Below are 24937 nucleotides of genomic sequence, written 5' to 3' on the forward strand. Positions count from 1 at the left end.
AAAGAAGCTACTCACTCGGGCTTCCCTGGTGGTGCAATGGTTAAGAATCTGCCCGCCAAGGCAGGGGACACGGGTTCGAACCCTGGTCCGGGAAGATCCCAAATGCCATGGAACAACTAAGCCCGTGGGCCGCAACTACTGAGCCTGCGCTCTACAGCCCACGAGCCACAGCTACTGAGCCCGCGTGCCATAACTACTGAAGTCCACGGGCCTAGAGCCCGTGCTCCACAGCAAGAGAAGCCACCGCAATGAGAGGCCCATGCACTGCAACGAAGAGTAGCCCCTCACTGTAATTAAAGAAAGCTTGCATGCAGCAACAAAGACCCAACGCAGCCAAAAATAAAATCAATCAATTAATTAATTTTTTAAATAGCTACTCACTCTACCCTAAAAAAAGATAGTTTCCAACATTTAAAATATCCTCCTGTAGAGAATTCTGTTTAATCTGACACCTTCATGTCTCATTCTTAGAACTTTATCTTATTCAGATAATATTAAATTATTTTACATTTTTTGCTGGCCTAGAAATTAATATATGTACAGCCCTTCCTGAATAACACCCGTAAACCACCTGATCACAACTGATATACCTCATAGAACTTAATGATGTTGATGACCCAGGCACAGAGACCAGCTGCTGCAAAAGATTTGGTCCGAATCAGGCTTGGGTTGAACTCTGGGTCTTTCAAATACTGTTCATTCACCACTTTTAGACAGTTCTCTGGAATGTGCTCTTTGTCATAGTTAATTAACGCTTGCAAAAAATCATCCACCTGTAAGGCAAAAAGAATTATTGCAATGAGCCATTTGGGCTGCAGAGAAAATTCCAAGATCAAAAGTTAAAATCAGCTTTTAGGACTCACATTACAAAGGCAAAATTGGCAAGCTCCATTTATCCCACTGTTTGACTTTTTCAGTCTTTAGAGTATAAAGTTAGAATTAGCAATGGACACTTTTAAAATCCCTTCTATCCCAGGGTAAAATATTCAGTCCCTGCACAGGAGGCATTCACATTTTGAAGAAAAGAAAGGCAGAAAAGAAAAAGAAAAACACATACCTCAAAATCCCTTTACTTTACCTTCTTGTACATTAGTAACATTTTTCCAGCATAAGAAATCCATGTAATTTTCTCCCTCCTACACTTAACTGCTTTCATAATTTTGAAAATAATTGGCAACCTTCCAACAGCTGCTGGTGTTGACTTAGGTGTGCTACAACCCTACGCTAATCTACAACTTGGCAAACAAAAATTCTAAGTGTAGAGAACATACAGCAGATTACACTTAGCAAATATGAAGATGATTTTTTTTTTTTAACACTTGGGAATGTTATAGCTTTCCTCTTTTCTCCTCAAATTGTATGTTTTTTAAAACATTTATTTTTTTGAAGTATAGTTGATTTACAATGTTGTGTTAATTTCTGCTGAACAGCAAAGTGATTCAGTTATACATATATACACATTCTTTTCCATTTTGCTTTATCACAGGACATGGAATATAGTTCCCTGTGCTATACGCTAGGACTCTGTTGTCTATCCATTCTATATATATAATAATTATTATCTGATAATCCCAAACTCCCACTCCATCCTTCCCCCACCCCTGCTGTCAAGTATAACCACAGAACTGAACAGAGAAATTGTTGGGATTTTCATGTTGCCGGGCTGCCTGATACCTTTCCCATGAAGACTTTAGCTGCTTTCCAACTCCGGTCTTTTGGCACTCTGCCCCGGGGAGCCAGAAGGACCATCACGGCTGCAGTAACGTTGGTAACTGCATTTGGAGGGCTGGGAAAGGCTTTCAGCTCAGTGAGATTGACCTGAAGAAAAGCACACACACTCTCAAGACCAGGAGAGGTCTGGTTTCTCAAGACCAGCTGTTAGGTCTTCAAGCTGGTCTTCAGTGGCTGGTCTTTTCCACCCTCTCCTTTTCACACCAGTCTCGGTTGGGCAGTTTTTGCTGCCCACCCGGGGGTCCACCACCGTGGAACTCCAGGAGGTTCAGTTCTTGCTGGGCGCTTTTCTGGTACTTCGGAAACATCACTGCCCTTTCTGGCTTCCAAGTAAATTTATCTGCCTGATTTACCAGTCCTGCAGAGCCTTGCACACTGAGTCCAGGGAATTTCATAAACATACAGGTTTTAAGGTATTTATGGGTCTATCCCACCTATGGAATATATTTGCCTTTTAACCAGGCCCTCCCAGAAACAGAGTCCCTTAGTTCAGAGTCTCTTAGTTTTGTTTTTCTGCTTTACATGCACAAAAACCATCTTCTATTACACTATAATGACTATCAACTGGGAAGATGCCCGCATAGGCTGAACCTCCTTTCTGCATTCCTCCTTAACCTCTGCAGGTCAGAATCTTGATTTACTCAACAGATGGTATTAATGGGATAAATCACCAGTATCAGGACAAACACTTTGGAGCAAGAATTAGTATCTAGGGCTTCCCTGCTGGCGCAGTGGTTGAGAGTCTACCTGCCAATGCAGGGGACGCGGGTTCGAGCCCTGGTCTGGGAAGATTCCACATGCCGCGGAGCAACTGGGCCCGTGAGCCACAACTACTGAGCCTGCGCGTCTGGAGCCTGTGCTCCGCAACAAGAGAGGCCGCAATAGTGAGAGGCCCGCGCACCGCAATGAAGAGTGGCCCCCACTTGCCGCAACTAGAGAAAGCCCTTGCACAGAAACGAAGACCCAACACAGCCAAAATAAATAAATAAATAAAATTCAAAGTACGTTTAAAAAAGAAAAACAAACAAAAATCGTGCTAAGCAAGATAAGCCAGACACAAGAGGCCACATAGTGTATGATTCCATTAAAAAAAAAAAAAAAAAAAGTATTAGTATCTATAAGAAGTATATGTAGGTTCATGATACATGTTTTTTTAAAAAAGGATTTCCTGTGAAATTTCCTGAGCTATATTATACACTCTTGCTTATAAAACCTCATCAAATGTTGAACCTGATTCTCCTCCATTACCATAAACTGGCTATTTATTTGGGAAATAACTGCAAAGAACAGAAAGGGTGTGAAAACAAGAGCAAAAGCAAAAACTTAAAATATGCTAATGCTAATTGAGAGCTGGGTAACCAAGACTCTTTCATCATTTATAAATATACTGAGCTTTATATTTAAGTGATATGAATTTATTTTGACTGAGTAAATAATAATATCTTCAGAGGAAAAGTTGCCAGTGCAAAGCACAGAGAAGAAAATAAACATTCTAGTGCTCAGAAAGAGGAAAACACAAAATTCCATTACTCAGAGATAATCAGTTACTATTATTCTTTTTTCCCAATTTTTTCCTATGCACAAACATATTCTTATAAAAAAAAAAGTTACACTAAATCCTATTTTATAATCTGCTTTATTCACTTAATACATCATGAACATTTTGTTGCTAGCTAGGATTCAACAATATAATTTTAATGGCAGCAGGATATTTGAATGCAGAATAATCAATCTTCCATCATGGTATATTTATGTTCTTTTAAATTGTTCAGCTTTATGGTAATACTATAAGAAACATCCATGAAGATAATCATTCGCTGTTCACAGTCAAAATTACTTTCTTCAAAAGAATACTTAGAGAAACGAACTGAATATTTCTCTGAAGAGCAGTGAAAGTCTGGATTCTTTCCTCTTTGAAGCTGAAGTTAAGATCCTCAGGCCTAGTAATGCCCTAGGATTCACCCCAGAGGCCTAGTAGAACCCAGGGGCAAGACCAGCTGTAGGCTCTTAGAATAACATTGCCCATAATTCCATCTCTCCTTCTGACCATCACAGATTATTTTCTCTTATGGGAATTCGAATGCTCAGTGAGGTTTTGCTAATAACGGGAAGCCAGGAAAAACGGTGTAGGTCAAACCTAGGTGTCTTTGATTCCAGCCTGTTGTTCTTTTCTTGAGGGTCTCTCATTAATACTATTTTTTTATATCCAGAGGAAATAGAGAATCCCTCACTTGGTTCTTAAAGCAACACATAATATGAATCACTGGATTTGGGCCGAATCCAATTGCTAACAATAGAACTGCCTTTCACAAGAGTATAAACTGCATGGCAGTGGAAGTATTCAAAAGGAGACCGCTTGTTGGGGTGAAGAAGGACAAACTCCCAGATGGGAAAGGAAGGTCAACTAGAATGATGACCTCAAATATTTGTTTCAACTGCAACATTTAATGGGAATTTCTTTCCTTTTTCAAAACTCTTTGGTTGCATGAATTTCACCCTTAGTTCAGTTATTCAAACTCTAATAACCTGCAAATATTATTTTGAGGAAACAGTGAGCCAAGGAATCATCCTTACCCTGTTGAGTGTATTGAGAGCAGCTGTCGCGGCCACCAGCGCGGGCTCAGCCTTCAGTAAGTCGGCCTCACACTCCTTCTGTTTCTGGGACACTTCAGTCTGAATAGCTGTCACCTAATCAAAGAGGAAAAACACAGAAACCCACATACACAAATTATCATCTCAGACATCTCTATTGAAAAATGCAGGCTGCCTCAGAGGCACTGTTCAATAATTCGTCTGTATTTGAACAGGGGAGGAATTTGCTGTAGAGACTAACTTCCCTTCAGGCACAGTGTATACACAAAGCTTTGCACACACACAAAACACACAACACAAATCTCAACACAAATGGATTCAAATATCAAAATGCTCCAAGACAGGCTCTATCTTAATTACAAGGTGCCATTGTTAATAAATGCAAGATTAAGCAATTCCTCTGTTCTTCAGTTTTCTTTTTCAGCGAGTCCTGAACAAGTGAAAATCCAAGCTGGCTCAGTAACCTAGACCACAAAATATTTTTGCTAAAATTCTCTAATTTTTCCTTACATTTAGCTTGCCTACATTACCTGATTACTCGCATTTACATTACCTAAAAGCCATGTTAACTAATTTTTAAGAATAAATGTGAAGCTTTTCTGTTCAACAGGATAGAAGATATTGTTCTATCCCATGCATGCTTGATCATAGAAAAAATTTTTATGAAGACTAATTCTTGGTTTCTCTAAGAACCTGGTAAGAAACTACAGCTGCAACAACCCAGGTCTGTCTGTGGCAATGGGACCGTGATGTTTGCTGTCCGCTCTACTGTTGAGGGTCCAGGGACACTATTCACATGCCAAAGAGGGTCTTGCATTAGCCCCCTGGCATGAACACGTATAATATGCATATAGGGAAGCCATGTTGGTAAACTCAAACCAAGCCAAAATGAGAACCTTTGGGGTTTCTAACCTCCTCCCTTTAGAACACTGATAGAACTCGAATGTCCAGGAAGAATAAAATCTTTGTCCTCAGCAGAAATGTGACTTTCAAAGCTGTGGCGCTGGGCACCAGGATCCAGTCAGCATATGGGATGGTTGCTGATGTGATGGCGATTGTGAATGATCAAGTGTGAACAAAAGTGCATTTGTTCAGATGTGTTTGGATTGAACAGGTTTAAAACTGTACCCATAAACGTACACACTGCTCACAACAAATTTTGTTGTCTACCACAGCTTTATTAGCAGTAATTACCCTTCTCCTGATTAACCGTTATTTTGCTATGTACTGCACCTTTTATGAACATAACTGGTCCATGGTAGATATCTGACCTCCGGCCAATACTTACGGGCTACTGTTAACATCTGTAAGGAAACTGCATGCTTACGGAGAACTGCTCTAAAACCACAATCCTCAAAACTGCCAGGAATGGACCATGAAAACTCTAAGGATACTATTATACATTTTCAATGTGCTGGAGAATACTGCTACGGATGAAACAGAGGCTGTATTTGAGTGAGTTATTACATCAGGCTTATTTATTTTCCTTAAGGATATACTAAATCTACACATGCTGTTTGTGACCATTTGTAATAACATCATTTTAAACTGGACTCAGGATCATAGTTTTTTAATACTTAGAAGAAACCTTAGAGAGTATTTCTTCTAAATGTTATTTCTATGAGACTGGGGGTCATAGAGTCTTCTCCCTCTAACTCCTTTACTGTTAATGGAGTATTATTCCTTTGGGTAATTTTGATAAGCAGAGCAATCTAGAACATTTAATAACTAAAACCCCACAAATGCAAATGAAAAAAATACTCTAGGTTGGTCAACTTATTTCTCATTCCCAATCCCTCTCACCCTAAGTGCAACTACACTAGAGTTGTGAAAATGCTTTGTATCTCAGGGACTTGGGAAGCCTCACTGTGCAATTTCCTCTGCCCTCCCCCACCCCAAACAAGGTTCCTGGGGACTGGTTAGTGAGGCCCAACCTGGAGAAGGTGGAAGAGCTACACAGATGGCTTAGAGTATGGGCTTTCCCTCTACCATCGTCCATTAAAGCTGATTTGGAGACAGTCCCATTCTTGGGTACACCAGAATTTTTCTGCCCTCTGCTAGTCAAAAGCTCCTTGCAGACGGTTCATGAAATTTAGTGGCGGTCACAAGAGGATAAAGTCACAATAACTGTTTGTTATGGGCTGAACTGTGTCCATTCAAAATTCTCAGGTTGAAGCCTTAACTCCAGGACCTCTGAATGTGATCGTATTTACAGAGAGGGCCTTTAAAGACATGATTAAATTAAAACAAGCCTGTTAGGGTGGGACTTAATCTAATCTGACTAATGTCCTTATAAGAGGAGGAAATCTGGTTACACACAAGAGTTGGCAGGGGTGTGTGCACAGAGGGAAGGGCATATGAGGACACAGAGAGAAGGTGGCCGTCTGCAAGCCCAGCGGAGAGAGGCCTCTGGAGAAACCAAATCTGCCAACACCCTGACCTTGGACTTCCAGACTCCAGAAGGCTGAGAAAATAAATTTCTGTTGTTTAACCCTCCCAGTCCCTGATACTTTGTTATGGCAGCCTTAGCTAACAAGTACATGGCTCTCACCTGTCTTTAAGAAATTCCTGATGGTCCTCCAAAATTCAGCCCCACCCATCTTTAGAAAAGAAACATTAAAAAACTGAAGATCATTCAAAATCAGGGTGGATGTCCACCTTTTGAAGAGATTATATGAGCTCTGCAATTTGGAAGGCACTTTCACTCATGAGGATTACTATTCAACAAAGAAAGCAGTTTGAAAGGGATCAGAGGATCCTTAGAATTTGGAGCTGATACGTGAAACAAAGATGGAACATCTAATTTTCACAAGCTTAATGGTGCTTCTGTTACTTGAAGTCACTGCTGGCAATGCCCATGATTTGAATAGCCCTCGATGATTTTATAAACTTGAAGCAACAATTTCAACCAGCTTCTCTACATGGGTTGTCAAGATGCACAGCAAGGCAGCCTCTAAACCCCAATATTTGTTTAGCCATATTAAATGTGGCAATGTACTTTTGTTACTTTTTAATTACTTCTTATGTATTAAATCTTGAGACCCCAATTTCATAGAATCACAGAGACCATATACACCCTTTTTTAATAACCACATAGAATCTAGCACATTGATGAACATATGACCAATGTGAGCCCATAGCACATACTTGGTCTTGATTAATTCCTTGACTCTACATAGTTTAATTACAAATAGATTCTCCTTCCATGACCACCAACTTAAAAGAGTTCTTTCCACCATAACATCATTTGACTTTCATCATAGCCCTTCTCGCTAACCCAAAATACCTTGTCTATCAACATGTCACTTGTCTCCTGTCTTTCCCATTACAATGTAAGCTACGTGCAGGCACCTTGCATATCATATACATATATCCTCAAGAACCTAGAAAAGTGCCAGGCAAAAAATAGGTGCTCAGACAATATTTGCTGTTTATAACTAAATTAAGCCTCATGGATAAAATGAAAATAATTTTAAGTATTATTTTTATTTCTTGGTATGGATTAGATATACAAAATACTATGTGTCCTTTCCATGTTTGGAGAACTTCTTGAAACAACCTGTCAGATGAGTTCTAATTTGCTAAAACATTTTTCCCCCTTTGTGAGGATAATTTTGCCTTAGAAATTCACATGCAAAAATGTGAAAAGTCCTCCAGAATACTTGTCATATTTTAAGATCTGTAGAGATGGGTTATGATATAGTAATTATTGGAGTATCACAGATTTGTGTAATGCCTGAAAAACATCCCCTGGGTGGAATTAGCTTATGATAATCACACCATGTGTGAGACCTAATTACTTAATATAAAAATATACTTTTAAGGATATCTTCCACTTATCTGAAACTCAATGGAAATATTTATTACCAGAATTAGGAATTACATGCCTCTTGGCCATGCCAAACATGCCTTATCTTTAACTTCAAAAATAAGTTTTTTAAAAAAATCATTTATTTAGCATTTTGACTTTCAATATGCTTTTAAAGTCTTTAGTTGCGCAAGCTAAAGGCAAACATGCTCAATACACATTACAACAAAAGGAAAACAACTCAACTGCCTATTAATGAAGGGCAACATCACTGGAAAAACACAAATACTTTCTCATATCGTTAATGCAGAATAATAGCATAACGGCTACTGATTCACAGGCTATGGGAGTCAAAATTTACATTTTTTAATTAACTAAGCCCTGATTATAATCTTTTCTCTAAAATAAGATAACTGACCTTGCACATATACAGTCATTCAATTTTTAAACAAATATTTAGTAATCATTCTGTTTGCTATAGTTCTTTTGGGAAGTGAGATACACAAAAATAAAATACCTTCTACTTGTAGCTGAAGTTTTGGTAAGAGAAGATGACAATATAACTTATATTTATTTCAGAATTACTGGAAACCCAAGTACAAAGAAAGCAGAATCTATATAATCTTAAAAGTAAATGTTTCCAACAATAAAACATCATACAGAATGCCAGGGCCTCCACTGACTGAAAAAGAACAAATTTAGCTCAGGATATAATAATAAACTCAAGTGGTATTATTAAAATGCAAAATTCGAAAACCATCTTGCAAAGTGACGGAATGGGCTTTGTTAACAATTGAGTTGTTCAATTTGCCTAAAAACTGAAAAGCTTTAGAAACCTCCGAGGTGACTTCCTGACCTTTACTGTATTACAAATAGGCCTGATGTTCAAGATCCACATCCATTATATGCTTGAATGAGCTCAGTATTTATTGTTCTTTCATATCATTAAAAGAGCTAAAAGGTTGGGAAAATGCATAATGTAAAGAAAGGTCAAGTGGTAATCATGGTGTGAAATGCTGTTACATGTGTAACTATAATAATTCTTTAGATTTTACGCTCCCTGGAGAGGAAGTTGTTCAAAACTGTTCACCTACAAAGGTTTATTTTGTGCTAAATATAGCTCTGTACTCTAAATGGTGGAATTAGCCTGACCTTTCTCTCCTCTGCATCGGCGATGGCCTTTTCCCGGCTCACTTTCTCCGTCTGAAGCCCGATCTTTGTGATCAGAGCTTCAGCATCGTGATTTCTCAGTTGTAGCTCAGCTTCTTGAGAGGCGAGTCTGGCTTTCAGATCCCCTACCTAAAGGAAAAGTCATGACTTTGAAGAAACCTGTGTCAATAACAACAAACATCAGATATAGCTTATTTTTTTAAGTGAATTCAGGGATGCCTAGCAATTTCTATCTTGCGTCTGTTTCTACCCTGATTTGACTTTAATTCCATGTGAAAAAATGCAGCCCCTGTGTTTAAAAAAAAAATGCATTTTTTTAAAAACACAGGAATCAACAGAATAATGTTTTCCAATGGTTTTGCGGAAAAAGTCATTAACTTATGTCAGCACCAACTAGACGTTTATCTTCTCAGCTCAGGGAAGCACCACCAGCTGTCCCCACCTGAGCACATGTCACCCGAACATGTGTCACTCATGCCCCCTGTGGGGTATAAATATTACTGTTTGTGTTCTTTGTTTTTTTTTTAATCACAACCATTTATTTTGACTCCACTGCTAAAAACACTTCAGGAATTTCATCTTGTGCAACCACACTCCACTGCTATATCCAAGGACGCCTGTAACCTCCCCGCCAACATGGGTTGTTTACACTCTACCCTAAAAGGCACAACTGGTACTGTGACTGCTACCTGTACTACTAGAGTTTAAGCTAAGACTGATTTTTTTAGCCTCTCTATGAACTCAGGGTCACACTGCACAGTCATGTTTGCTTCTCTCTTCTTTTTAGCCGTGTGAAACTAGTCACATGTTAGGCCATAATCAAAATCATCATCCAAGAGATTAGGAGGAAACTTATTTCAAGCCCTGATTTCAATCTCTAAGGAAGCTGTTAGGTCTGAAATATCCAAAGCATCTCAAGCCCTGGATGCGAGCCTTATCGATGAAGAGAATTCACTTGGGCTCTCTATTACGACCTACGCTAAATCTGCAGAGGGGCTACCTGGCTATAGAAGGGGTTTAGGGCTTTGCTGCAATGCATGAACAGCGCTACGGTTTGGACATACTTCAGACGGCATGGATATCCCGCTCTGCGGGACTGCTGCAAGGGCACACGCTCCAAGATGAAGACATCTTGCTCTGCACACCACCTGATCTTACACTGTCAGGCTTTCTGGTTGTCCACATAGGAGACTATGCTTCCTCTTCATAATAAATTGATTTTAAAAACTCTTAAGGTGCTATTAGATATTCCAACCACATGCACAAACACCTAATGGCAAGAAATCATCAGTAGTCCTTCCATCAAGACCTTGTGTATCTTCTCAGACTTTCTGCCTATTGTTTCTAGCCAGGGGGAATAAGGAGACCCCAAACAGCTGTGAACATGGCAGACACCATGAGTCACCTGTCCCTTTCTTTCTTCCTCTCCCCAACCCCCAGCTCAACAACACACAACTGAGATGACTGTCAGGAAACCACAGACTTTCTCTTCTTCTCTGTGACTGATATGCTGCCACCACTGAGATGAACCAGTATGCTACTCCCCGTGCTTTAGTCTCTGTCATTTGGGGAGAAAACTCTCGCAGTGTGGCAGAGGCCCCACCGGTACTGAGTTCAGTTTAGCCAACACTGTCATCTCCTGGGGCAAAGTCAACAGGCTCATTTTGAGTCATCATTCAGAGGGACATAAATGCTCTGGGACACAGATCTCTTCCACTTTTAGCTTAACAGGACTCCTAGCAAAAAGTCTTTACTAGGGAAAAGGGTTTTGATTCAAGTGAGATGGAACTGGAGGCACAGGGAGAGGGAAGACAAATGAAAGAGAAAGAAGGCAAAAACAGTAAGATAAAACATATATAAAAAGAGAGGGCAAAGAAAGACATTCTTTGAAAGTGAAGGAAAAGATGCACATATAAGAATATATTCTTTGGGGGTTTTCCAGCAACTATTCTTTGCAACACTCAGTCTTGGAAACTGTCGTGGAAACCTCCTCACTCCGGTTTCTCTTTCCCAATCGTGGTCCGTCTACTCACTGCTCAGCACAGATCACAGTGTTTCACCAAAGAGCCATTCCTGGTGTATGAAATGAAGGGGGAAAGAGGCAAGTGATGCTTTGGCCTTCAGACATACTGGAAGGACACGGCCAGAGAGTCCTTCAGGGTGAAAGTCACCAATATACACTCCCCCAGCCAGGTTCTGTCTCATTTCCAGCCTAGGCATGGATGGGCCACCAGCACTCTTGGGGGGAAAACTGGCCCAATTTCTTGAAAAGCATATGGGTGTACAACCCGATGACAAATGCTCTGAAAAGGCCCCGGGAGTTTCTGGCCTTGAGGTGAGGATTGTTTTTTTCCTCTAGCTCTAGAGCCTGGCTGGCCCATCTCCCAAGTCTTTGTCTTCTCTCATTCTAATTTCTTTTACCAGTCACAGAGAGGCAGCTTGGAACTATGGGCTTTACAGAGATCTGGGCTCCAATTCAAAACTCATGGGCTCTGTGGCCTTCAACTCTTTAAGCCTCATGTGTAAAATTTCAGTAGGAACACCTACTTCATAAACTTGTTTGATTTTTAACCATAAAATCTGATAATACGTGTGCAGACCCACACATGATTAACATCCTATGCTGATTCCCTCCTGATTGACTCCAGGAGGTTAGAGGTGCCGTCCTTCAAGGTAGTGGAGGCCTTATGGTTGAGGATGAAAGCAACACTGGATACTTTCACCTAAGAGAGATAGTGGCTAAAGGGAGCAGATCAGACACCAAGGCCAGAGAAGACTGCTATACTTAGGGACCCCAATCACAACACCCATTATCACAGCATCGGCCAGGAAATGCTGCCTTCACTGGGGGGTTGAGAATCTGAGACCAAGAGGGATCTGATTTCCATTGTCCTGTGACAAAGTTCCTGATGATAAGCCCAGAGCATCAAAGCAGTGGGAGAGGAGAGCGGAATCAGCTGGGCCTGCTCTGTTCAGCATCTCGACACTGCCCGGCACGGAGTCAGGCCAACAACCGAAGGGCTCTCTCCAAACCAGCTGTGATAGTGTAACTGGCTGATCCCTTTCCAGCCTTAGGAAAGCAGGAACTGTGTGTTCTCTGTATCTATCATTAAACTGTAAATTTTAGCACTATGCATCTTATACAAGTGGGTTAAAATGCTGCTTCAAAAGCAAATGTATTTTTTAATTTTAGGAGCACTGATTTCACTCAGTAGTAACATACCCTGGTCATACCTGAGAGGCTGTGGTTTTTAGCTTCTGGATGCCATTCACCAAGTGCTCTTTCTTCTGGGATATCTCGTTTTGTTTCTTCTTCAACAGGTTCTTAAACAGTGATATTTGTTCCAGAAAACTCTTTGGGGTGGTATAGTTGTGTCTTCTCTCATTCTGGTAATAGCTGGTACTCATTTCGTTTACGCTAGTGTGAACGTGTGCCATGAAGAGGCTAATAGAATCTTTATCCAGGGGCTGAAACATACACATGGCAATTCACATGAAATTCTCTCAAATGAAAACAAAAATGCAAATTTATAAAAGAAGAAAAATCAGCGAAATTATGCAGTATTTATTTTCTAAAAGCCAGAACAGCTTAGTTTCTAGGAAAACTTAGTCTTTCAGAGATGTCCACGGAATTGCAGAGATGACAAGAAACCTTTCAGCTTTGTAACCTCTTCTTGCCAAGTAGGCCAAAGGATTTGTATGTGCTCCACATACCAAACCCAAAAGCCAAGATGCGACAGAAGCACTGCTTTTCACGACTTGATTTTTATCAAGCGTGTGCAAGAGAAAATGGAGAAATTGAGACCCAGTACTCAGAGAAGTATTTTTGGTGTTGCTTTCAAGCTAAACGTCAGCCAAAGAAAACCAACAGTCACTGGAAAAAAAAAAAAAAAAAAAAGGTTAAACTGAGAAATATACAGTTTTATAAGAACTCATGTGGAAACAAACTGGAGGGTAAGGTATAAAAGTCACTGCTCCTGGGAGAAAAATATTATGATTATATGTATTCTCATTTGGAAACAAACAAAAAATTGAGCAACTCTACTTTGAAGACTTACTGGAGAACCCCCCCCCACTAGACGTTCTTTCCATTTTGTCCTCTCTGACTTCTGAAGTAGTTCCCCTTTTAATTTGTGGAGTCACATCTCCCGCATTTTAATGATTATTTATTGCATTCTGTACGAGATGAACCAGGTTCAATTAATCAACGGGAGCCTAAAAATCAATTAATATGAATTAAATGAGCTACACCAACTCTTAGGAAAGTCACACATAATTTACCAAAGTGTTGTCAATAAAGCTCAGACAGCTTTGGGGAAATTGCACACAAGCGGCTGGTGATGCAGTTAAACGTTTCAAACCTGCGCCATTAATATCACAACCTGGGGTGCGAGGAGAGACAGGCAGATTCTTGTCGGAGAAGAACGGCTCCAAAGCAATTTCTAAACACTTGGCTCTCCAACCTCACGGAAAACGCTTGACTGGGTTTAAAATATGTACATACCGGACTGTTCTGCATATTAAAAATCTATTGCGCTAGTAACGAAAATGTTTTGAAAGCAAAAGTTAAATACAGAATGATACAAATCCTGAATATTCTTTGTTTCTACTAGATCTGAGACGTATGTACATTACCAAGTAGTGAATTCAGAATATAAATTAATAAGGAAGTTAAGCAACACCATATAAATCATATCCCCTTTAGGGATTTTATTTTTTAGAGAAGTTGACTACAATATAAACATGGGCAGAAATTCACGCCTGTCCTGTGTGGTTTTAATGAGACTAAAAGCCAGCATGTATATTTCTAAAATATAAATATGTCCCCAGCCAAGTGCAACCTCCTTGCAGAAAAGAAAAAAAAAAAAAACACACAAAACCTGGCCTCTGCCCAGCCATGATCCTTATGAGGAGGTTCCTCGGCTGCCCTGAAAAGCTTTCTTTAACAACAGTTTCATTTGTAAATCCGCGATGGAAGAAGTGGTTTCCGGTAGAGCTGGAAGTGGCCCGAGACAACTTGTCTCAATGGGGCAAAATAACTATTGTTATCAGACTTAACAAAATGGCACAGCATGGGAGACTTGCAGAGCCAGGGAGCAGCTGGTTGTAATTCACACTGTTTTTCAGAAAACTCTAATCGTTCCAGAACAGACCTCTTTGATGACTGGTCTTCCCCGCATTCTCAATTTGTCACTTTCTCTTATGATAAGGTCAGTAGTGACAGCACTTCCTGACATTAACAGCTGTGGCTTTTAAAAGGGTCATTGTAGAACTACTAATTGCAGTAATTTCATTAGCATAAATTATTTATTCTGCCATTCATTTATCTCCAGTTTTCTTTTGGGGGGGGTGTGGCAGTGTGGGGTGGGGGGTGACCCGGGAGGAGATAGCTGCCGGTGCTGGTGCGGCTACAGTGACGGTGATGGCGATGCTGTATTTTTCACTTTTAGAGCTGGGAGTGGAGAACCTCCTTCCTGCTACATTTGGCCCCTTAATGAAAACCGGTTGATCCCATTTGTAGTCAATTTACAGCCAATCATGGTGAAAGCAAAAATAAAAATAAGCAAAGTGCCAGTATCCAATGGTTATACATCCAAGGTTTCCCCACTAATCTGCTTTGGAAAACATTGTTGAAGCCAATGCATAATCGAATGCAAAGCAGAAACTGTTTTTTCCTCACATTAAGAAAAAGTGTTTAATTTCTACTCTCTGTGATGGCTCACTGTAAGCACAGAAGCACAAACCAATCTCTTCTACTTGGTGTCCTGGTTCTCCAGCAGGGGCAATCGCTGCCACACCAAGTACCCTGGCCACCTGACTCTTCAAGCAAATGCCCAGCATGTCCCCGTTGTTGAAAATGACAGCAAACTTTGAATGAAAACCAATGCCTGGAGGCCAGAATGAAATCAAACACTTTAAGGGTTACATAGGATTTTACACCTCCCCAAGACTAGCAAAGATGACTATATACCTGTACTTTTGAATTCAGTCTTTCAAGAGTATTGTATTCAAGGAAGGGAAAGGAGGCAGATTAAAAAAAAAAAAAAAGGAAAATAGTTTCCCTTTCAAGTTTTTTTTTTTTAATAAATTTATTTATTTTATTTATTTATTTTTGCCTGCAATGGGTCTTCATTGCTGCTCGCGGGCTTTCTCTAGTTGCAGCAAGCAGGGGCTACTCTTCGTTGTGGTGTGTGGGCCTCTCGTTGCGGCGGCTTCTCTTGTTGCAGAGCTTGGGCTCTAGGCACGTGGGCTTCCGTCATTGTGGCACGCGGGCTCAGTAGTTGTGGCTTGCAGGCTCTAGAGCGTAGGCTCAGTAGTTGTGGCGCACGGGCTTAGTTGCTCTGCAGCATGTGGGATCTTCCCGGACCAGGGCTCGAACCCACGTCCCCTGCACTGGCAGGCGGGCTCTCAACCACTGCGCCACCAGGGAAGCCCTCCCTTTCAAGTTTAACTTGGGATAATTTCGTAACATGTAATGTCGTACACCTACTGTCCATCTTGGTAGTTTTTCTCAGAAATTATTTCTGTGTTAATTTTTCACAGCTTTACTGAAGTATAATTAATATACAAAACTGTACATATTTAATACCTATGTTAATTTTCAATAATTCCAAATCTATTTTTATTTTTTTTAATTTTTTTTTTTTTTTTTACAGTAGGTCCTTGTTATCTATTTTAAATATAGCAGTGTGTACATGACAATCCCAGACTCCCAATATATCCTATTTGTACTTTTTAGCTCCTTTTGGGTCTGGTCAAAGTAGAGAATCTATTAGCTACAGTGGTTGTAAGTTTGGTTTATTAAATAACAAAAATTTAATAACGCACAAAATGGCAGTATTATATTTGAGCTCCTCTCCTAAACCACTCATAGTGCTAATAGGCTCCCAGGAAAAAATCGTGGAGGCAGCCAGGGATGCGGGGTTTGAATCCTAGGACCTGGGTTAGATTTGCAGTTCTGTCATATTGGGCAAGTGATTTCATTCCCTGTACTTCCTACTGCCCACAAAATCAGAAGTTAGACTTTCCTCACTCCTTTTTACTCTATTTCTTGTCTTCCTTTCCTTTTACTCCTCCTTCGGAAGAGGCAAACATTTGTGCAATAGTCCAGAGCAGGATTTAAGAATATGAGCTCTGGCATGAAAGTGCCGAATGGGCCCCTCACCCGCTCAGGGATCTTGCGCTTATGGCTGCCAGCCTCTCACATGTACAACAGGGAAACCAGTGGTCCCTGCTTAGAAGGTTGGTGATGAGAGGTGGGAAACAATGCAAATGCAGGGCAGGTGAACGCAGGGCAGGTGTTACCCTGCTCTTGGTGATGGTAATAGTACCAACAGTAGTCCCAGGAAGATTACCACCAGACAGAGCAGCCACAAGTGTTAAATGAAGAGCCAAAGAGTTTTCTAAATTACATGCCGGTTTTTTGTTTTTGTTTGCTACTTTGGTGAAGGCATTTTATTGTTAGTTTGTTCCTGTGTTTTATTTTTGTCTTTAAACTTTAGAGACCAAGCCTGGGTTAAAGGCAAGTTTGAGTCCAGCATAAGCTAGCAATCTTCCAGATGAGTTTCCAATCCTCGAAAGAGGTAGCCTTCAATGGCTTACTGACAGAACATTAAAACAAAGACGCAATTGAGGACTAAGGGCATGGGGAGGTAAGATGGAACACAGCTTCCCCTCTCAGAGCAAGCAGACAAGGCAGGAGATGGATCTGGGGAGGCCAGCAGTGGAGGAAAGCCACAAAGCTATAACTAGGATGTAGTGATGCCTCCATTTGATTTAGCTAAACTTTCAACTTAACAGCATGTCCAAGTTCCTGGGCAGCTGTAAAAACTGAACCCTACTTTCCAGGTAGAGGGGATTCCTAAAGTTTTCATAACTGCAAAAACCCTGGAAAGCAGCATTCTACTGCTTTTTGCAATTCTATCCTAAATTTAAGTAACATGCACAGAGCAAGAAATGTACGGCAAACAGTACGTTAGTGTGCATGTGCAAAGGAGAAAGAGGGCTGAAGAATGGGGAATATATTAACCACCACCTGGGCCTTTTCTCATCTGTTTGAATATAGGTTTAAGCCAGTATGAGATTTAGGCAGATTCAATAGAAATTTGGTTGCACTTGTTTTTGTCTTAATCTTTTAAAATGATTTCAGTATTCTTCAGAACGAGGATATTTTTCACAAATTTATAGAATTTCTATTGTACAAGGTTATCTTTCCGCTTTTGAAATTCATCCTGAATAACCCTCACTTATATTTCAAAGCAAGAACTGCGCTTAAAATCATTAACAGAAATGCTGCTGCTAACGTACCTATCACTAACAAAATGTTGTTTACTGTGCTTCATGCTTAGCCTAAGGTTTTAAAAGGAAGCTAGAGACCAGTCATGAAATCAGTCCTTGAAATACAGCAGTACAATAACTTTCCTCCTTGAGTGGACATTTTCCCATGATTGGTTTGGAAAATGGTAGGAGAATATGCCATTCTTATGTTGCTAAACCTTCAACAAGTTCTGGATAGAAGAGGTGGCAGTATGTGAAATAAAGTCATTTTATTGATAAAGCTGATGATATTGAGCTTGTGTAACTATCTTGAAGTATCACGGCAAAAGGACAGAGAATTTTTACTTGCCAGTTGGTCAACGTGACTGAAAAGGATGGGCATGCGCTTCTCCATCTTGCTCAGGTCTTTTTTTTCTACTCCTTCCGAAGCAAATCTCACTCCTCAGAGAGCTCGTCTTTTCACTTCCATTCAATAATTTCTCTTTTCATCAAGCCCTGCTTTCAAGTAGGTCGGTTATTCATTTTGACTTGAAAAATCAAAAATATTACTTATCTTCTTTTTTTTAAATAGGACTTATTCATTTTTTTAAAAAAATTAATTTGTTTTTGGCTGCATTGGGTCTTTGTTGTTGCGCGCGGGCTTTCTCTAGTTGTGGCGAGCAGGGGCTACTGTTCGTTTTGGTGCGTGGGCTTCTCATTGCGGTGGCTTCTCTTGTTGCGGAGCATGGGCTCTAGGCGTGCGGGCTTCAGTAGCTGTGGCTCGCGGGCTCTAGAGTGCAGGCTCAGTAGTTGTGGCGCACGGACTTAGCTGCTCCGCGGCATGTGGGATCTTCCCGGACCAGGGATCGAACCCGTGTCCCCTGGGTTGGCAGGCGGATTCTTAACCACTGCGCCACCAGGGTAGTCCCATTTCTTATCTCTTAACACCTGTTTCTCCTGCCTTTTTTCCTGAATTTTCCTAACTGGGACCCATATACTTCTCAACAAGACCTCCTCCCAATTATCATTTGTAACCCTATTCCCAGGGATGGCCGGAAGGTATCTTCTCCCTCCTTACACTGTGTCTTTCCATCTCCATTTCCAAATCTCCTATGAGGAGTGTATGTTGACACAAAGTCTTCAGATAAATACCTGGTGATACTTCAGTGTCAAACTATTTTGGTCATTCTGTCAGCTGTCATTTTAGTTCAGTACCAGGTAACAGAAAAGTAGCACAAACATTTACTTAGACTTGGTCAGCCCACACCCCTGGGTGCTGAGTGTATACTACCTGAAAATTATATGTCAACACACACAAAACCGCTTGCCTTTAATGAATCCTTTCTCTGTGGCTAAAGGGAGGGGTCACCTTGTGTAAGTACCTTACACTCAGCAAACGAGGCCAATAATTAAGAAGTGCTAAATTATGCTGACAACTCTCAGTCTTAACGGTCGAAATTAAAACTAAGAAAGTGATCAAATTAGTGCTCATTCAAAAAATGTAAAAGCTGTTTTTGACCTCTACTGAAAAGGCCCCACGCGTTTGGAGAAGAACATGGACACGTTGCACTCTGAATTATAATTATTGCTCCTGAGTAACGAATTAGGAAGGTGGGAAAGTTAAATAAGCACACAGCACTGGAACGAAATTGACTAATTTGTTTCCAGGCATAATTCAGCTCCATAGAAATGGGAAAGTGCTTTTTAAATTCTTATTTGGCACCTAGCGTCCTATAGGAGGCATCATGATACCACCAAATAGAGCTGAGGACCTGCGAGGAGCCCTCTGGACTTAAAATGATGCAAGTCCTGCCTCGTCCAGTAGATGTCAATGGTCACTGGCGTATCAAAGCTCCTTCAGCAGGAGCTGTTTTTAAGTGGCACCTACTCTGACAGGATAAAGTCTGCACCAGAGCAGCAAAGGCAAGGGGCTTAAAGCACTGTGCCAGACACTAAAATAAACCACACCACCGGCTCTGATTTTCTCCCATTTGAGAAATGAACATTAAGAAACAAAGCATGCTGGTCCTTTTCTCTTCCTTACCAAGCCAGCCTGATCAAATGAACTGGATGAAACAGAATTTTGCTACCAAAAGATACATACAGGCTCTCTTCCTCTTAGTAAATCGGTATTCTGAATGCTTCTTGTAGTTATTAGAAGACAAAATAATTCCCTACATAATTCCAGAAATGCAGTGGACCTAGCGATAGCTGAAGAAATTTGTGTTAGTAACTGTGACCATTATTTGTCATATTTAATGGTTTTCCAGATTTTAAAGTAGAAAATATTTCTGGTAGACTTTATCTAATGCTAGTGTTAGTCTCCACTAAATGGGGTTCCTCTGACTCTTGAGGAAGGCACATAATGTGGAGAACAGCATTTCAGACAGAAATCAATCACTCCTGTGACGGTCTACCACTCTGTTCATGGGAACAAATTTACATATATTTCCCTAAATGTAAGAAAAGCTTTGCAGTGCCCCCCAACCAGTGGGAAAAAGTGAATATCACTTAAAAAAATAGAACCACACGTTAATATTCCTCACTCTTTACCCCCCAAATCCTGACGATGTTGTTGCTTTAAAGGTCTAGGTAAGTTCATTCAATGTTAGGGGTGAGTGTAGAGACAGGCAAGAGAAAGAACTTTCTGGATATGAAGAAAACAGTGAAATAGAGGAGTTCATTGTTTTCATTAATTTATAGAAATGTTTTAAATGTGTGTGTGGAGAAAAGAAAGCAAGAGGAGGTATTTGAATATGATAAAACCTCTATCATATACGTCTTTTAGATGTTGCATGACAGTTCTTCCCTGGCAATCCAGCAGTAAGTAATTAGATTAATAGACATTTTGGAAAATACAATAAACCATATATGATAAAGCTGTATATATTATGTATATAAAATATACATATAAATATAAATATGTAATAAAGCTAGCTGCATTACAAATAATTAATTGAAAAAGTAAATATGCCCAGATTTCTAACCATCTGGCCACCAAAAGATATAATACTCAACAAAATGTGAAAGGACTGCTTTGGAAAAGCAGCAGTTACGGGTTTGGGAGGAAAGGAGGCTACAGCAGTTTGCCCCTGTTCACAGCAAAGTTTCAGCTGGAAACAGCCATCGCTCCTTACATATCCCTGATTTTATTTTTGGCTCTGAGAATCACTCTTCCTGCCTGACTTATTCTAGGCACCTTTGGCCTTATCACTCCAAGGAATCAGAAGACAAACCTCCCTGGGAAATGTTCACAATCACCATCCATCCAAACTATCCAATCAGAAAGGTGCTTGACTGACGCACAACATCATTTCTAGGAGGTCTAAATGACACCTTCATATCTATTGATACATTCCTTTTTCTCTTTGAATCTGAATGCTTGAAGTTGTTCTTTTTTTTTTCTTTTTTTTCGTTTCATGCAACTTTTAAAAAATGCAATAGGAGGTGGAAACTTCAACATGAGCAAATGACAAACATAATGTATAAAACATAAACCCATAAAACAAAGAAGCATATACATTAGTTGACTCAGTGATTGCTAAATATATGGGGGCTGATTTTTCACCTATCAGTACCGTAATGAGAAAAACCACAATGAATTGCCTTACTTTGTTAAGAACAAGTATTGCATGGCTATGGGTGCCTACTTTTTTGTTCAGTTGTGAATGTAAAGGATTTATATTCAGTAAGTCCTGTTCTGATGCAAGTAAGAATGATCCTGGCCTTCTGGTGAGTCAGTGGATGAGTAAGAACTCACTCACGTGCTGTTTGTGTGTGTGAGTGTGTTTGTGTGTCTGTGTGTGTGTTAGTGTGTATGTGTCTCTGTGTGTGTGTCTGTGTGTATCTATGTGTGTGTGTTAGTGTATATGTGTGTCTGTGTGTTAGTGTGTGTCTCTGTGTATGTGTGTCTGTGTGTATCTGTGTGTGTGTCTGTGTGTATGTGTGTGTGTATGCACCTCAACCGGATACAAAAAGATCAGCCATCCTATGCCGTAAAATGTAAACTCACAAAGATGATCTTATCATCTTAACAAACAAGGACAGCTTTCTGCTAGGAGGTGTATTTTGGAAATTATTTACTGAGGACTTGGGTCCGTGAGAGTGTGTGTGTTTGAGAGAGAGAGAGAGATTCAGCATACCTCAATTCCCTTGGTTTCCTCAATGAACCTCCTGCTGACTGTGACCAGAGCCTCCTGGGGCCAAGCATGGAACCAGTCAACAGCCGTGCAGTTAACCAGGGCTGGGAACTTCCGAGCTCTACTTCTCAGCGTGTGACCAACCGGAGAGAAACACAAAATGATCTGTGGAGACACGGGGGCAGGGCACAAACAGGAGGGTGATGAGTGAGCAAAGAATTACACCGAGACCCTGGACAATGAAAGAAAGGAGCGCAGCCAACCATGACATTAAACTAGCCTAAAGCACCACAGAGTGGAAAGCAACATTAACCTCCTTGCTAATCAAAGTACAAACCTGCCCCGTGGAACATACAGAAACACTGCTGTGCGCTTTCCTTAAAATTGGTCCCTCTCCTTCTAAACATTTTTGATGATCATCATGCATAGTGGGAAATTCATTCTTTTCTATCACACAAGTTACATTATGACAATTAAAAATAAAAATAAAAACCAAATCTCTATGATAAAATAATAACCAAGACTTTCATCTTCTGTCTCCTATTCTGTAATTCACCAGTCTCCATAAAACTGTGTAAGATACTTTTAAGAAAACAGTGTTTTATCACATTCAATGTTTACTTTGTTTCCATTTTGTTTGCATAAAATACATTCACTCCAGTTCATACTTAACATTTTTAAAGGAGTAAAAATTTCAGTTTATACATGATCCTGATGAGAAATTTGTAAGTTTTCAAAGTTTTATTTAAGTATTTAATGACTTCAGAGTTAAATTGGAAAGTTTCCATACGCTCTTTAGGGACACAGGGCTGCTTTCTGTCAGGAGTGCCTGAGTTCAGCTGTGACATGTGTCACAGAAGCTCAGTGAGGGAAGCAGGTTATCAGGAGTCCAGTGGGTCTGAATATCCTTTCTGGGCTCGTCAGACGTGATGCCCTGTGTAAAGTACTAGCACAAAAGAGGTGTTTAGGGAGCTCCCTTTTTGTCCTCTGCCTTCTTTCCCAAGTCAGTGTGGACTTGAGGGCACTGGGGAGACTGATGCCAACTGGGGTAAGGTCTGAGGATGAGTCTTGGTTTCCTTTTTTCTAGACGCGGCTTGCACTTGATGATATGAAACAAACCTCTGCAGTTCTTTCAATGAAGTCTCTCACACTTTGAGATAAGGCAACTAACAAAATCACTTTTCAAGAGATATATTTTTCCCACATAGCATTTTAAAATTGTCATAAAAATCATAAAAATATGTGAAACCATATATTCTCGTTTAACAGGTGTTTTTACCATATTAATTTTATATACTATGGCTTTTCAACAACTCGAGATGAATCCTAAGATCTAAAATGATTTTCAACAATGCATCAGCTGACCGATCATTTCTTTTTTATATTCAAGAGTCTAGTTACAAACTGAATAATTGCTGTAATATTGCATGTGCTAAGTTAACGAGCCTCACTTACAAGGCAGAATTTTCACTTAAATCTCAGTGTTTAGGTGTCTCCTGACAGCCTTGTCTCCCCATACATGAGTATTTCTCCTTAATGTCCTGGAAGCTGGTTTTCTACACCCAACTTACCTCTCATTCATGACAATTTTAGAGACTTCATTTATACATAATTGTAGCAAAGAGAGGGGGGTAGGGGAAAGCATCATTTATTTGAGGTCCTAAATATGTCCATCACTTCTACACTTACTCTGTTTCTACACTTACTACCGGCATACTATCAGGTCTGAAGAATGTGTTAGAAAACAAAGTATCTGAACCATGTGTGGTGAGCCTCAGGAAAAAAATACATCGAGTTAATGATATGCCTTAATTATTTATTGAAAGATAATATAGAACACTGATTTAAAGAATTATTTTCCTTTTCTACAATTTTACAGTTGAAGACATTTTTTTTTTTTCTATGTTATTTATTGTGGCGTAAATAAGGATCCTTACAATGCCATCTAAATTTCACGTGGAGGGCAGATGGCAGGAGACGAGTGGTTCTCAAAGGATTTTTAGGAGCTGGTTAGAAATGCAAATTCTTGGACCTACTCCAGACCTGGGGAATCAGAAACTCTGGATGGGGCTTGGCAATCTGTTTGCAACAAGCCCTCCAGGTGATTCTGACACCCACAGCTATAACCTAATAGTCTTAAAATTTCTATGGGAATACCTAAACGATATATTTACATTTTTAACGCTTTTGCATTTGGTGAAATACTCACAGAATCTAAGTCTCTATTATATACAGAGTGAAGTAGAAAATTTAGAGAATTTTAAATAAGTTAGATAATCATTAATAACCTCAGTTCTATCAGATAAATTAGACCCTGGGAACTAAATTAGAGAAATATGTTTGTTCATTAGTACTTCTTACGAAGGGAAAGGACAGTAGCACACTAGCCTTGAGGAGTGCAATGACTGCCCCAATTTCTAGCTTTGCTAGAAATCTAGCACAGAAATTCTCTCCATCCAGCTTTCCTGGGTAGTATTCTGAGAGCCTATGCTAATATCTTGAAAGCGTTGGCTGTTCTGCTCTTTTTAAAAATAGTCTCCACAACTTTTTAGACAACCTGGAGTAAACTCAAGTTGTTGCCTCAAGGAACACTACTGTGGTGGGCGGGGGGAATCATCCTCTAATTTTCCTGTTGCATTTCCCTAATTTCATGAGAGATTAACATAGCAAAGAATTTATAAGAAAGACAAATAAGTGATTAGAAAAAAGGGTGTGATGCTATCTATAATTTACTTTTTCAGCATTGTTAAAACTGTAAGACATTTAACGTGTACAATATGATGATTTTATAAACATAGACACTGTGAAAGGATTTCCCCCCATTGCGTCAATTAACACATCCATCACCCCATATATTTACCTTTTGGTTGACTAACTGTTCTGGCTGGGACTTCTAGTATTATGTTGCATTGGAGTGGTGAGAGTGAAAAGCCTTATCTTGTTCCTGATCTCAGAGGAATAGCTTTCAGCTTTTCGCCATTGAGTATAATGTTAGCTATGGGCTTATCATATATGGCCTTTATTATTTCAGGTACGTGACCTCTATATCCACTTTGTTGAGAGTATCTATCATAAATGGATGTGTATTTTGCCAAATGCTTTTTCTACATCTACTGAGATGATCATATCATTTTTACCCTTCATTTTGTGAATGTGGTGCATCATAATGATTGATTTGTGGATGGTGAACTATACTGCATCTCTGGAATAAATACCACTTGATCATGGTGTATGATATACT

At 39.9% G+C, this 24937-nt stretch overlaps 1 protein-coding gene across 1 annotated transcript in view; it reads right to left on the reverse strand.

Annotated features, from left to right (window-relative positions):
• The window catches only part of DNAH11 (dynein axonemal heavy chain 11), a 312569-nt gene that overhangs the window by 93773 nt on the left and 193859 nt on the right, over positions 1 to 24937 (reverse strand). The window contains exons 55-60 of the mRNA XM_082472819.1: positions 21700 to 21861; positions 12536 to 12769; positions 9284 to 9430; positions 4306 to 4419; positions 1675 to 1818; positions 591 to 773 (exon numbers count right to left, since the gene is read on the reverse strand). Coding sequence (XP_082328945.1) covers positions 591 to 773; positions 1675 to 1818; positions 4306 to 4419; positions 9284 to 9430; positions 12536 to 12769; positions 21700 to 21861 — 984 coding nt within the window. The remainder of the gene's footprint in view (positions 1 to 590; positions 774 to 1674; positions 1819 to 4305; positions 4420 to 9283; positions 9431 to 12535; positions 12770 to 21699; positions 21862 to 24937) is intronic.

Source organism: Balaenoptera physalus (genome assembly GCF_965194825.1).
Source record: "Balaenoptera physalus genome assembly, chromosome: 8".
NCBI classification, from domain to species: domain Eukaryota; kingdom Metazoa; phylum Chordata; class Mammalia; order Artiodactyla; family Balaenopteridae; genus Balaenoptera; species Balaenoptera physalus.